The 14,956-nt window shown below is 41.8% G+C and overlaps 1 protein-coding gene across 1 annotated transcript in view; it reads left to right on the top strand.

Moving 5' to 3' along the window:
• Window positions 1–14,956, top strand: part of IQUB (IQ motif and ubiquitin domain containing) — a 103,694-nt gene that overhangs the window by 51,019 nt on the left and 37,719 nt on the right. Inside the window, exon 9 of the mRNA XM_073573405.1 lies at window positions 5,642–5,817. Coding sequence (XP_073429506.1) covers window positions 5,642–5,817 — 176 coding nt within the window. The remainder of the gene's footprint in view (window positions 1–5,641; window positions 5,818–14,956) is intronic.

Below are 14,956 nucleotides of genomic sequence, written 5' to 3'. Positions count from 1 at the left end.
CTGCACCAAGTGGCCCAATGGCGCCCCCTGCTGGTGTGCCCAGGACTACTGCCCTCCTGACCCCCCTTAGATACACCTCCTGTGTGCCATGATCCACATGGAAGAGCCCTTGAGGTGCCATAATAGCAGAATTCCCCCATAAGTGACCCCATTTTACAAACTACACCTCTCAAAGAATTAATCTAGGGGTGCAGTGATCATATTGACACCACAGTGTGTCACAGAATTTTATACCATTGGGCAGTGAAGAAAAGATGATTAAATTTGATGATTAATGATTAAAATGGTGTTTTAGTCCAAGATTTTACATTTTCCCACTGGGAAATGGGTAAAAATGGCACCGAAATTTGTCCCATAATGTGGCTGTACAGTTCTGCTTAGCCACACAGCGAGACTGGAACAAAACTTTTCCTAGGATAGTTTGCCAACTTCATATACAGTGCATCGACCTCAGGTTGCCATAACGACCATCGGGCCCTCACAATGACATCCTGTATTGATTTCAATCGCAGCATTGAGGCAATTAAACAGCCGGGGGGTGCGACCTCTGCTTTTGGTTGTGAGAGCTGGGGCCTGATGAGATGAGGAGGCGCAGTGCAAAAGGAAAAATGGTTAATGCCTAACTTTACAAATAAAATAAATCTGGGACAGACCTTGCATCCAACTGACACTAAACAAAACTGAGGGAACCTGAGGTTAGCAGGCGAGGTATAGTGTACTGTGGAGGAGCCAATTTTAATTTAGAATGTAATAATAGTGTCAACCTCCAGGTGGCAGCAGACTATCCCATGGTTCCCTGTATCCCCCAATGAAGCGATCAGGAAATGATTTTCACTGATTCAGAATCTAAATGTGTATATCCAGCCACTTGAGAATGTCTTTACTTTCATTTACTTTTTAAAAGAAACCTTGTGTCAGGTTGCAGGTGAAGAAGTATGACTCACATGAAACAGTCAGTCAGTGTTATTTGAATTGCAAAAAGTATTAATTTATGTGCGCACGTTGAGTGTTTGCTTCCAGAAATTTCTGCAAGGTTTCTGCATCTTTCGGCAGCAAAAACGCGGCGGAAAATCTGACGCGTTTTTGGTGCGTTTTTTTCCTGTGCATTCAATGGTTCAAAAACACAGGCAAAAACGCACAAACAATTGATATGCTGCGGATTTAAATGCACAGCAAATCCTGAATGGAAATATACTGATCATGTGCACAGCATTTCAGGATTCTCATTGACTTTGCTGGCATAAGGATTCCCTAGTGTTTTTGAGCCAATTCCGGCTGAAAAAAAGCATAAAAAACGCACTGTGTGCCCACAACCATAGTGTTTAGTGGAAAGCATATTAAAATATGCCATTGCACTGCTATAAGATTACATTTTGTACCATTGTACCCTTATTGCAATTCTGCTGTTTTTACTTTCAATATTCCACAGTCTTTTAAGACCATCCAATAAATACAAAAAAGTACACTTATACATATGCTATAAAAAGAACGGAAAGCTGAAACAGAATAAGAATGGTGACATTTTTACTGGGGCTGTGTACTTTTTCCCTTGTATGACATTTACCAATCAAAAGCACGAGGGCAAAAAAAGCCCACCCCTAGATAAGCTTAGAGCAGGCTTTCTCCTGTGTGAGACATGTAATTACAAATAGCCTTGCTCTTCTCCGTGATCTCTGCAGTTACTGTGTGGTATAGTGCAGATCTATTAGGCTGGAGTCACACTAACCGACGAGACAAGATTTATTGCTCTGGTAATCCAAAAATAAACCATCAACCTGTAACAAAAAGAAAACAAAAAAGCAACCGTATCCTTACCTCTCCGCTGTTTAGTCAGGTCCCCCGCTGCAATCCATCAGAAGGGGTTAAGTGGTTTACACAGGGACTGGTGCTAATGCGACCAGCCCCATGTAAACCACTGCCAGAATGAATTACTTCATCTCTGCGCAGCCTCCCTGGCTGCCCTGAGATGAACTAATTACCCTGGGAAAGTTTCTGCATTTTTTCCATGCTCATCAGTTCACCTCAGGTCAGCTGGGGACTCCGCGCAGCCTCACTGACATCATTTCATTTCATATATATATATATGTGTGTGTCTCAATGACATGTATATATATTTATATATATATATATATGTATTCTGTGTGTATATATCTATTCTTTCATTTCTTTAATAAACCTGTCAGTGTGATTTTACTGTATCGCGCACTGAATTGCCGGCTTTTCTAAAGGACACCGGGTACGTATTTCTCGCATGTCACACATCTTGTCTGTGTGTAAAGCGTTTTTTTTTGCGCACCCATAGACTTGCATTGGCGTATTTCGCCATAGTACGCTGACAACGGACCGTAAAATTTGCGCGAAAAATACACGGCTGATGGAAGCTACCCCATGGAGAATCATTGGTCCGTGTGCAATGCGGGGTTTTTATAAATAAACTTTCATCCCTCTTCCCCCCACACTGACTGCTGTGAGATGAAAGTGGTTGTAATTACACTCAGGTCTGTTGGACTTGTTTTTCAAAAGGACAATTTGTACTTTTGACAGACACCATCCATTTTGTTTTGTGATGTACTGGAAGATGAAAAAAAAAATTGGCAAAATTGCAAAAAAGTGAAAAAAATTGAAAATGTGTTAAATGTTTTTGCTTGTGTTGCCATTTTTTAAAAACAAGTAGAAAAAAATCCAGCTTCTGGCAACAATCCATACAAATATGAAAATCTTTTATTAAAGACACTTTAAAATTCCAAAAATACATGGCACATGGCACATTGCGAGGGACAGGGAACAACATGGCAACACATTTCGAATGCAAACAGCATTCTTCCTCAAGGCCTGATGGGAAATATCACCCATCAGTCCTAAATACCCAGTAAAGGATGCTCATTGGACAAAAAAAGTCACATGATATAAAGCTGCATAAATGAGCAATACAACAAAAAAACATGAAAACACAAAAAACATGTGCAAAGAATTATTAATTGCACAAAAATTACATACATGGATTAAAACAATTGAAAATAAAATATTTGCAGCACAAAAAGTAACCTAACCATGACACAAAATATCACGGCGCAAGTTGAGACCTGCAGGTGATCTAGTTCCTAAGTTGAAGATCCAAAATGCAATATTGTTGCAAAATAAAGCTCCCTTTTTAGGTGATGTTTTATCCCTGGCAACCCCCCCCCCCCGCAATGTGCCATGGAATTTTTGGAATTTTATAATGTTTTTAATAAAGGATTTTCATAATTTTATGAATTGTTGCCAGAAGCTAGCATTTTTCCAACTTGTCTCTATACTGCACGTTTTGGTCAGAACGTCATTCCATGCATGCTGGGCTACATAACGCAGGATGTGGTGAGCTGGTTCCAATTTTTCTTTTCATTTTTTAAAAACATTTTCACTAGATAGAACTGTGTGTGGGCTTTATTTTTGCAGGCTTTCCTGATTTTTATTGATGCCATTTTGTGATACATTTATTGTTCTAATCGTTTCTTATTGCATTTTTTTTGCAGTGTTGCGCCGTCTGAAAAATCAAAATTCTGTTTAGATTTTTTTTCTCGTTATGGTTTTACCGCTTGAGTTAATTAATTTTATGTTTTCAAAGATCAGACTTTTGTAGCACATGCAGTATACCGTATGTATTTTTCTGTGTCTTTATTTTTAATGGGGGAAAAGAAGGTTGATTTGAATTTTTATAATTTTTTATATATTTAAAAACTTTTCTTTTCATTGAATTTATTAGTTCTCTTAGGGGACTTGAATCTGTGATCAACCGATTGCTTGTACTATATATAGCAATACCATAGTATTTCAGTATATAGTATATATCATGGTCTACTATGGCTGACATTCAAACAAGCACCATCATGTTAGACATGGGGGTCTTCAGCAGTCCCCGTCTGCCATGGGATCTCATCGATGCCCTGCAATTGTATTGTGGTGATGCCGATGGGCACATTGTTAGGCTGGGTTCACACATAGCGGAACTCTCGCAGAAATTACCACAAGAATTCCGAATTCCATTCCGCGGGAAAATCGCATTTTAAATTCCTGCGATTTTCCCGCGGAAAAACTAGCATTTTGCAAGCATTATTAGATTGCAGAATTGCTAGCGTTTTCCAAGCGATCTGTAGCATCGCTTGGAGAACTGATTGACAGGTTGGTCACACTCGTCAAACATAGTGTTTGACGAGTGTGACCAACTTTTTACTATTGAGGCCGCCTATGCGGCCTCAATAGTAAAAGATAGGATGTAAAAAATAATTAAAAAAAAAAAAATATTGTTATTCTCACCTTCCGGCGTCCTGCACTGCCTTCCCGCCTCTCTCCACGCTCCCGGTCCCAGTAGTCCTTTGCGCGAATTACCGCGATGACGTCCGTTCTCGCGGGATCGCGATGTCTCGTGGTCATTCGCGATGACATCGCGCAAATGACCGTGAGACTTCGCGATCCCGTGAGAACGGACATCATCGCTCGCAAAGGATTACTGGGACCGGGAGCGTGGAGAGAGGCGGGAAGGCTGCGCGGGACGTCGGAAGTTGAGAATAACAATATTTTTTATTTTAATTCTATTTTTTACAGGGATATGGTACCCAAAGCCCGGAGGACAGTCTCCTCTCCTCCGGGCCGTGGGTACCATCCGCAAATGTTCTGCTTACTTTTCGCATGGTGTGCACAGCCACATGCGGAAAGTAAGCAGAACAATGCATTCCTATGGGTGCGGGATCGCCGCGATTGCGTAAAATTAATGAGCATGATGCGTTTTTTACCGCGAAGCGATTCCGCCGCTGTAAAAACCGCAGCATTAGCACAGCATTGCGGAATCCCATAAGAATGCATGGTTAAAACCGCTGCGGAAACGTGAAAAAACTGCCGCGTGTGTACTTAGCCTAAGGCATAGGCGGCCTCAATAGTAAAAAGTTGGTCACACTCGTCAAACACTATGTTTGACGAGTGTGACCAACCTGTCAATCAGTTCTCCAAGCGATGCTACAGATCGCTTGGAAAACGCTAGCAATTCTGCAAGCTAATAACGCTTGCAAAATGCTAGTTTTTCCGCGGGAAAATCGCAGGAATTTAAAATGCGATTTTCCCGCGGAATGGAATTTGGAATTCTCACGGTAATTTCCACGAGAGTTCCGTTACGTGTGAACCCAGCCTTAATGCTACTGTCCCGGATGTACTGCAGTGATGAACAGGAGGTTAAAAGCTGCGGGCGGAGCTCAGCTCCACTTGTGGCTGCTAGAGGCAGATTATGGCTGAATAACACAGCCATCATTTGCCAGGAAAGATGCAGTCTCAGCTCCTGAGCCAACATCAAAGTCGGGGAGCCAACATATGACGTAATAGTAGGTCATACATCAGAGAAGGGTTACCATCTTTAAAAACAGGTGAAATGTCCTCTTTAAGGAGGTTTTAGCATAATAAAACCCTTTTTTCTATTTACTTGTATGGTTCATTTTTAATATAGAGCCCTGTTTAAGAAAAACATTATGCTGTTGCTTTCAAAAATAATTTAAAAATTGTTTCTATTTATATTACATTTTCTAATCCGTGATTTTCATTTGTACATATTCAAATTTTAGATTCAATTAATAAGAATTGTATGCTGAAGAAACTTTTGTAACTGTGTTTTTTTTAGTATGGAGAAAAGAAGAGGTGGAGCGAATTAATCAAATCTACACTGGTGCTGAAAGGAAAGCGGCCCTTTGTGCTCTTCTGGAACAAGAAACTCAATTGATCAGCTCCATTGGCAGGCACAAAATAGATGCAGGTGAAGAGAACCAGCAGAGAGCTATACAAAATCTGCTAAATAAGGTCTGTACTTCCACACTTCATGTATGAGTGGGTAGAAATAAGCATGAGGTTGATTTCTCACACTGTGTATTTCCTGCTTTTTTTTATTGTTTTTTTGCACCAAAACACTGTGGCAAGATGTCAGTGTGATGGCAGCTTTGCAGACAATTCCAAACACCTGGTGCAGTAGCAGAGGCACAGTTCTGGACACGGGAAGGGTCAGTATAGCAGAATGCTTTTTTTTAAAAGAAACTGCAGCTGGGGGATAGAAGCTCCTATAATAATAGACTTACTAATACTGTAATATTTAAATGGAACCTGTCACCAGGTTTGACTGATATGAGATAACGCCACCTCCATTCAATAATGTCGTATATATGACCCCAACCCTACCTGTAAGACAAGAAAGACTTTATTATAATCACCTGCATGCGGTTCCATCCGAGGGATGTCGCTGGTCTTGGTCCTCCACCTCTCTTCTTGCAATGTCATCCTCCTTCTTGCTTCATGTGGATGACACGTCCCCATGTCATCAACACAGTCTTCCCGGCATTGCACTCCTGCGCAGGCATACTTCTCTTCCCTGACTAGGGCAGAGTAAAGTACTACAGTGCGCATGCGCCGGGGCTCTTTCATCTTTCCTGGTTCCTGTACAATGCAGTACTTTGCTTTGCCCTGGAGACCAGCCGGGCCTCTATTCACAATTTTCTTTCTGGCGTGCTCTTGCACCCCACCCCTCTTAGACACTGCCGATCACAGCTTGGCAGCTGACCTACCAGTCTCAGACGCTACGAAGCTGTGAATGGCAATGTCAGGGAGGGATAGGTGTAAGCACACGTGCCAAAAATTACTCTAGAGAAACGCCCAGTTGGACTGCAAGCAGAGATTTCACATAGTGTGGTCCTAAAGCAGCAAATATTTACTTCTCTATAATGGAGTGATGCAGTGCAAAACGGAAAAGAGAGGCATATTCACAGAAGCTCAGGGATTTTTGCAAGATTTTTTTCAACACAATTTTTTGAGCAAGTGACAAGTTCTCTTTAACTCCTTCACGACGGAGCCAATTTCCGTTTTTGTGCTTTATTTTTTTCCTCTCGTTTTTTCCTCCATACCTTTTTTAATTTTTTGTCCACATAGACATATGAGGGCTTGTCTTTTGCATGACGAGTTATGCTTTTGAATGACACCATTCATTTCACCGCATAGTATACTGTAAAACGCGAAAAAAATTCCAAGTGGAGAGAAATAATGCTACATTTTGACAATGTTTTTTAGGAAATGTTTTTTTAGGAATTTGTTTTTATGGTGTACATTTTGTGGTGACCTCACAATATTCTGCTCATCAGTACAATTGCGGCAATACCAAACATGTCCAGTTTTTAATTATATTAGTGGTGAAAAAAAAGTCAGAAGTGTACAAAAAAAAAATCTGTGGAGTTGTGTTGTTATTTTGTGATACCCATTAAATGTTCACTTTTCGGTCGATGCAGCTGTGTGGCCATTCATTTTTCTGCAGAGCGAGCCATTTTTATTGATACCGTTTTGGGATAGATGTGACTTTTTGATCGCTTGTTACAGCATTTTTTGTGGAATTGCAGTGACCAAAAGAAACATAATGTTGTCGTTTTGGGATCATATTTTTTTTTTACGATGTTTACCAATAGGGGTAATTGTTTTTATATTTTGATAGATCTGACTTTTCTGAATGCGGTGATCCCCCATGTGTATTTCTTATTTTTTTATTATCTTTATTTTTAATTGGGGAAAAGGGGATCGTTTAAAGTTTTTATTTTCATATTTTTTAAAACACTTTTTAAATCTTTTCACTGTTCTTAATAGTCCCTTTAGAGGACTTGAAACTGCAGTCATCTGATTGCTTGCACTATACACAGCAGAAATCATGGTCTCCTTTGAAGCCCGACCCCTTTAAACTAGGGATTGGGGGGGGGATATTCATTTTATAGGAGGGGAAGATAGTGCAGATAGTGACCTGGGCACAAATAATGAAATTGGGGGTGGCATGGGGGGGGTGCGGGAGGAACAGTTAGGATTTTATGGGAAAAATAGAGGTAATGAGAGATACATAAAGTGCATGTATACTAATGCCAGAAGCCTCACCAACAAGATGGAGGAATTGGAGTTAATGTTGTTGGAACATAATTATGACATGGTGGAGATATCTGAGACATGGCTGGATGAGAGCCATGACTGGGCAGTTAATTTATAGGGCTATAGTCTGTTCAGAAATGACCGAACAAATAAGCGAGGGGGGGTGTTTATATGTAAAATCATCCTTAAAACCCATCCTGTGTGATAATATATATGAATCTAATGAAAATGCAGAGTCCCTGTGGGTAGAGATAAGGGGAGGGGGGAAAAATAATAAATGACTGATAGGGGTTTGTTATAAGTCTCCAAAAATAATGGAAGCAACAGAGAATATCCTCATAAAACAAATAGATGAAGCTGCGACTCAAGGAGAAGTCATTATTATGGGGGACTTCAACTACCCTGAAATACATTGGGGAACCGAAACCTGCAGTTCCAGCAAAGGTAATGGGTTTTTGACTACTATGAGAAACAATTACCTTTCACAACTGGTTCAGGACCCAACAAGAGGGGGGGCACTGCTAGACCTAATATTAACCAACAGGCCAGACCGCATATCAAATGTAAGGGTTGGGGGTCACGTGGGTAATAGTGATCACAAAATAATAAGTTCTCATGTATCCTTTAATAAGCTGTGTAGTAGAGGGGTTACAAGGACACTAAGCTTCAGGAAAGCAAATTTCCAACGGATGAGAGATGATCTTGGTGCAATTAGCTGGGACGATATCCTGAGATATAAAAATACACAAAGAAAATGGGAGACGTTTATTAGCCTTCTCAATAGGACCTGTGCACAATATATACCGTATGGGAATAAACATGCTAGAAATAGGAGGAAACCACGATGGCTAAATAGAGCTGTAAGGGATGCAATAAGTGACAAAAATAAATTAAGTACAGTGCTGTGCAAATTAATTGGGACAAAGCATTTTTTTAAGTAAACCTGCTTTGAACAGGTGTGAGTGTCTGTTCAAAGCAGTTAAAACTGGTTTGAATCACTGACTGGTAACCAACTTACGATTTTACTTAAAAAAAATGCTTTGTCCCAATTAATTTGCACAGCACTGTAGGTAATAAATACAGAAGATTAAATAAATTCTGTAAAAAGCAAATCAAGGCAGCAAAGACTGAGACAGGGAGACTCATTGCCAGAGAAAGTAAAAATAATCCCAAAATATTCTTTAACTACATAAATAGTAAGAAACTAAAAAATGATAGTGTTGGTCCCCTTAAAAATAGTCTGGCTGAAATGGTGGATGAAGATCAGCAAAAAGCCAATATACTTAATGACTTTTTATACAGCATTTACACAAGAAAATCCCATGACAGATAACATGATCAGTGATAAAAAAAATTCTCCATTAAATGTCACCTGCTTAACCCAGCAGGAAGTACCGCGGCGTCTAAAAATCAATAAAATTGACAAATCCCCGGGCCCGGATGGGATACACCCCCGAGTACTGCAGGAATTCAGTGCAGTCATAGAAAGACCATTATTTTTAATCTTTAAAGATTCCATAATAACAGGGTCTGTACCACAGGACTGGCGTATAGCAAATGTGGTGCCAATATTCAAAAAGTGGACAAAAACTGAACTTGGAAATTATAGGCCAGTGAGCTTAACCTCAACTGTGTGTAACATCCTGGAGAGTTTTCTAAAAGATGAGCAGGAGGAGCACTGCCAGAGCCCTGCAAAATGACCTCCAGCAGGCCACAAATGTGCAAGTGTCTGCACAAATGGTTAGAAACCGACTCCATGAGGATGGTCTGAGGGCCCGATATCCACAGATGGGGGTTGCGCTCACAGCCCAACACCGTGCAGGACACTTGCATTTGCCACAGAACACCAGGATTGGCAAATTCGCCACTGGCACCCTGTGCTCTACACAGATGAAAGCAGGTTCACACTGAGCACATGTGACAGGCGTGACAGAGTCTGGAGATGCCGTGGAGAGTGATTTGCTGCCTGCAACATCCTTCAGCATGACCGATTTGGCAGTGGATCGCTAATGGTGTGGGGTGGCAGTTCTTTGGAGGGCCGCACGATGTTGGGCTGTGAGCACAACCCCCATCTGTGGACGTCAGGCGCTCAGACCATCCTCATGGAGTCAGTTTCTAACCGTTTGTGCAGACACATGCACATTTGTGGCCTGCTGGAGGTCATTTTGCAAGTCTCTGGCAGTGCTCCTCCTGTTCCTCCTTGCACAAATGCGGAGGTAGCGGTCATTCTGCTTGGTTATTGCTTTTCTACTGCCCCCTCCACGTCTCCTGGTGTAATAGCCTGTCTCCAGACAAACCCAAAAAAAGGCTAAATACATGAAAGCTCATCCAAAAGAGTACAACAAATATCCAAAAAGAAAAAAGGACCAAGGAGCAATAAATAAAATATGTACATTTTATTGTTTACAAAAATTTAATAAAAAAGTAATATATAATGTATAACAATATGAAAAAGGGAATCAGCGATACCATAGTAGTGCCAGTGGGCGCCCCCCCGAAGAAGCAAAAAGCGAAACGCGCGTTGGGGTCGCCCTGTCCACATCTCAGCAAGGTTGGTCTTTGGCACTACATGCACTTTACTGACCTCCATATACCTCCACTATGTACTATTGTGGCCAGTACTATTGAACGCTAGTTTTTCTGTCAGGCTATATCTTCTCCTATGCAACACTATTGGTATGTACGTATTTTGGTTCACTTATATTGCACTATTGCACTTTATTTAATAATTGAGAGATATTTGCTTACTTAATTATTCATATATTTCTTTGTCTGGCAGCTATTGTCTATTTACAGCTCCATATTTGTTGCTCTATTATGGCCAGTTGTATATATTTTGGATATATGTGACATATGGATTTCACTAATTACTTTGCCATTTACATACTAAACCTAGCCTGAGTGTGGCACATCTAGGTGTCGCTGATTCCCTTTTTCATATTGTTATATTACTTTTTTATTCAATTTTTGTAAACAATAAAATTTACATATTTTATTTATTGTTCCTTGGTCCTTTTTTCTTTTGGATTTTTTTTAAGCCTGTCTCCTAGTAGCGCCTCCAGCCTTTGGACACTACGCTGACAAACACAGCAAACCTTCTTGCTACAGCTCGCATTGATGTGCCATCCTGGATGAGCTACACTACCTGAGCCACTTCTGTGGGTTGTAGAGTCCGGCTCATGCTACCACGAGTGTGAAAGCACAACCAACATTCAAAAGTGACCAAAACATCAGCCAGAAAGCATTGGTACTGAGATGTGGTCTGTGGTCCCCACTTGCAGAACCACTCCTTTATTGAGGGTGTCTTGATAATTGCCAATAATTTCCATCTTTTGCCTATTCCATTTGCACAACAGCATGTGAAATTGATTGTCAAACAGTGTTGCTTCTCCGCTATCTCCCTTCCTTCCTTCAGTGGTCACATGCTATTGCTCATTAAACTCATGAATATGCGCATATTCATGAGTGTAATGAGCGGTACCACGTGACCGCTGAACGCAGGAAGGGAGATCGCGGAGAAGCTGGGAGCTGCAGAGACCGTGCCAGGATGGGTAAGTATAGCGATACTCACCTGTCTGGGGTCCATCGCTGCTTGCTGCTGTCTGGCATGTCATCATTCAGTGACGTTCAGACAGCAGAGGGCACGGTGACATGGTTAGTGCGCGCCGCGCCCCCTGCAGTCTGAACGTCACTGACAGATGACGTGCCAGACAGCAGCAAGCAGCGATGGCCCGGGGGACAGGTGAATATCTCTGGTGCCAGCAGTGACACCGGCACCTGGCCCCAGCAACGGAGAGGTGAGTATGTCATTTTTTTTATTTTTATATGCAGCAGCATAAAGCATAAGACAATTTCTGTTGGAAACTGACATGAATCTCACCCAAAATAAGATGTATAATATAAAGCAATAGGTGGAAAAATAAAATATAACCTTTAATCCGTCAATTAAAATACTAATCATGTGTCACCTCTGTGAAAATATAAAAAACAGCATACAACTGCTTATCCAGCTTATGGGCCCTATACAAAAAAGAAAGAGGCCCAACCTAGATACAAGGATGTAGATGGTCACCTAAAGGTTTGTTACATAGGTAGACAAAAACATCTAAAGGATACAGCAATCGAGATATGTTCACTCATAGATGCCATAACCTGTTTGCACATATATGTAAAAATCATACAAGATTGCCAAAAAGGTCTCTCAGGGTCACAAATTTGACAATCAGGTGAGAATAATAATAAATAGGAACAATCTCACCAGGTAGACTAATGGGTCATGAGTCCCGGAAGATCCTCTGTTCAGTCCAACTGGAGGATGAAAATAAGGGAAGACAATGCCATGTCATATCCCTAAAAAGCTAACATCAGCTAATCCCCAGACTCCTGCCCTGACAAGTGCAGTCCACAACTAGCCCTAATTGCACAGCCCTGCACTTTCCCTCAGGTGATGTCCCGACGCGTTTCATCCAAGTACACTCTTCAGGGGACTAAACTTGTAAAGTGCCATAGTGCTAATAATGAGAGGAAACCTTCCACTCCCTATGCTGTCCACGGGTAGTGGAGGAAAAAGGGCATATTTATAATTAACCTCATGTGCAATCACACATAGTTAATAACACCTGTTGCCATATTTAATTACCTCGTGTCATATGCATGGACCATTTGTTGGAAAAACCCCCGGACAAGCGCCATTAGCTGTGCCATTTCCGGTCGTGGAACGCATGCCGGAGGGAGGGCATCATAAACATTACTCCGCCACCAGGGCCACAGTGCATCCTGAAACAGCGGCCGACTTCCGATCACCTGGGGTGACAAGGCATCATGGGCATTACTCCAGCGCCGCCTGTGTACCCAAAAACAACGGCCGACTTCCGGTCCAGAGGAGTGACGCAATGCATCCCAAATGGACACGTGACTCTCTCATTCACAGCACCGGTATACGTCATAAAAGCACGGCTGGTTTTCGGTCCCTCAGGAATGACGTAGGGCGGACATAACTCCGCCTACCAGAATCTCAGTACGTCATGTGCATCCTGATAAAATAGCCGACTTTCGCCGTACCATCCAGATGTATAGGTGCAACAGGTGGCCGGTATTCGGTTTGCAAAGAATGATAAGGGGCGGACATTACTCCGCCTACCGAAGTCTCGGTGCATCATGTGCACCCTGATCAGGCGGACAACTACCGCCGCATACGTCAGGTGTATAGATGCACCACACTAACCGTTCATTCTGCGTCCCACAGCAACCAACACTGTGCGCACACTATACCTTCAGTCCATGCCAAAAAATACCACTACTGGTCCCATCAATGACACATACCCCAGTTACGAGGGTGGAAATGCCCCCACTCATGGAGTCCAGCGAACCCAAGGGTAATGTATTATTGTGGTACCATTTACTAGTGCTCCATACAGCACATAACCAGCTAATTGAATAGTGCTGGGCCATGTAATGACTACCAGCCTATCCTTATATACAGTACTAATCAGAACTATTAGGCAAGGGACCGCATAAGGTAGAAAACTTAATCATGACAGGGGTACATTGTTCTTAAATACCCCTTCTGATGACAACAGAGGGATGTCTATTAAAAGGCGACAAGGTGTGAATTCTATAAGATTGCATATATGTAAACAAAATCCTGACACGAGGTGAATTGAAAAGAAAAGAGATTATGGCATAGTGGTTGGTAAAATACTGCAGGTGAAGAGACCAAGGAAAAATTCAAATGAAACATCCAAAGTTTATTTGCTCATTAAGTCCTTTGGGTGCAACCGTACCCAAATAAAAAATCCACTTAGCCTCTCGCTGAAGGAGTAACTGATCCCAGTTTCCCCCTCTTTTTGGTTTGAAGACCTTATCAATGGCCGTGAATTTCAAAAATCCAATTTGTCCGTTGTGTGCATTGTGGATGTGTCTCGATAACGGGGTGTCCCTCTTATGCAACACATCCCCAATTCTCCTCCTAAATTCACGAATGGTCTTGCCCACATATTCCAGTCCACAAATACAAGTGGCCTTGTAGACAACACCTTTCGTGCCACAGTTCATGAAATGTTTAATGTGGTGACTCTTCCCCATTACATTACTCACAAAAGTCTTCCCCACTCCAATGTGTTGGCAAGCCACACAGTGGCCACATTTATAGCAACCCACGATATCACTATCCAACCATGTTTTTACAGTTGGTGTGGAGAAATGGCTATGCACAAGTCTGTTGTTGAGGGACCTAGCTTTCTTATAAGTAATTTGGGGGTGGTCAGATAAATAGGGAGAAACATCATTATCCATCTGTAAGATGGCCCAATGTTTTTGAATGATGTTCCTCACTGGGACCGCCCCATTGTCAAAAGTCGTAATAAACCTCAAAGTCTCATTTTCAACACCTTTTTGTTATCATTAGAGTTCAACAGCTCAACTCGCTCACACCCTTTAGCCTTTTGGTACGCCTCTTTTAGTATATTCCGAGGATAACCCCTATCCAGAAATCTATCCCTCAGGTCTCTGGCTTGGGTTTCAAAAGTCATGTTATCGGAACAGTTTCTTCGAATTCTGAGGTACTGTCCCTTGGGGATAGCTCTTTTCAAATGTTGTGGATGGTGGCTGCCCCAATGTAATAAGGAGTTGGTCGCTGTTGGTTTCCTATAAGTAGAGGTAACCAAATCTCCTTTTTCATTTTTCTCAATAAGAATATGAAGAAAGGGCAGCCTCAAGGTCTCAATTACTGATGTAAAAAAGAGGCCTATGTCATTGCGTTTAAGACTGTTCACAAAATCGCAAAATTCTTTAACTGAGCCTTTCCAGACAATGAATATATCATCTATGTACCGTGTCCATATCTCAGGGACACGGCACATAGACGAACCATCCAATTGGTCACCCCAAACACCACCGTCTCCTCCCACCAGCCGAGGAGGAGATTAGCGTAAGCCGGCGCACAGGGACTCCCCATAGCGGTCCCCCCAGCTGGTGGTAGAATTTGCAGTTAAAAGTAAAAAAATTGTGTGTCAGACAAAAGCGGAGGAGCTTAAATACAAAATGATTATGT

This window comes from Dendrobates tinctorius, unplaced genomic scaffold (assembly GCF_039654945.1).
Source record: "Dendrobates tinctorius isolate UK_male_01 unplaced genomic scaffold, ASM3965494v1 ptg000035l, whole genome shotgun sequence".
NCBI lineage: Eukaryota > Metazoa > Chordata > Amphibia > Anura > Dendrobatidae > Dendrobates > Dendrobates tinctorius.
Note: the sequence above shows the minus strand (reverse complement) of the source record. Positions and strands in the feature narration are given on the sequence as shown.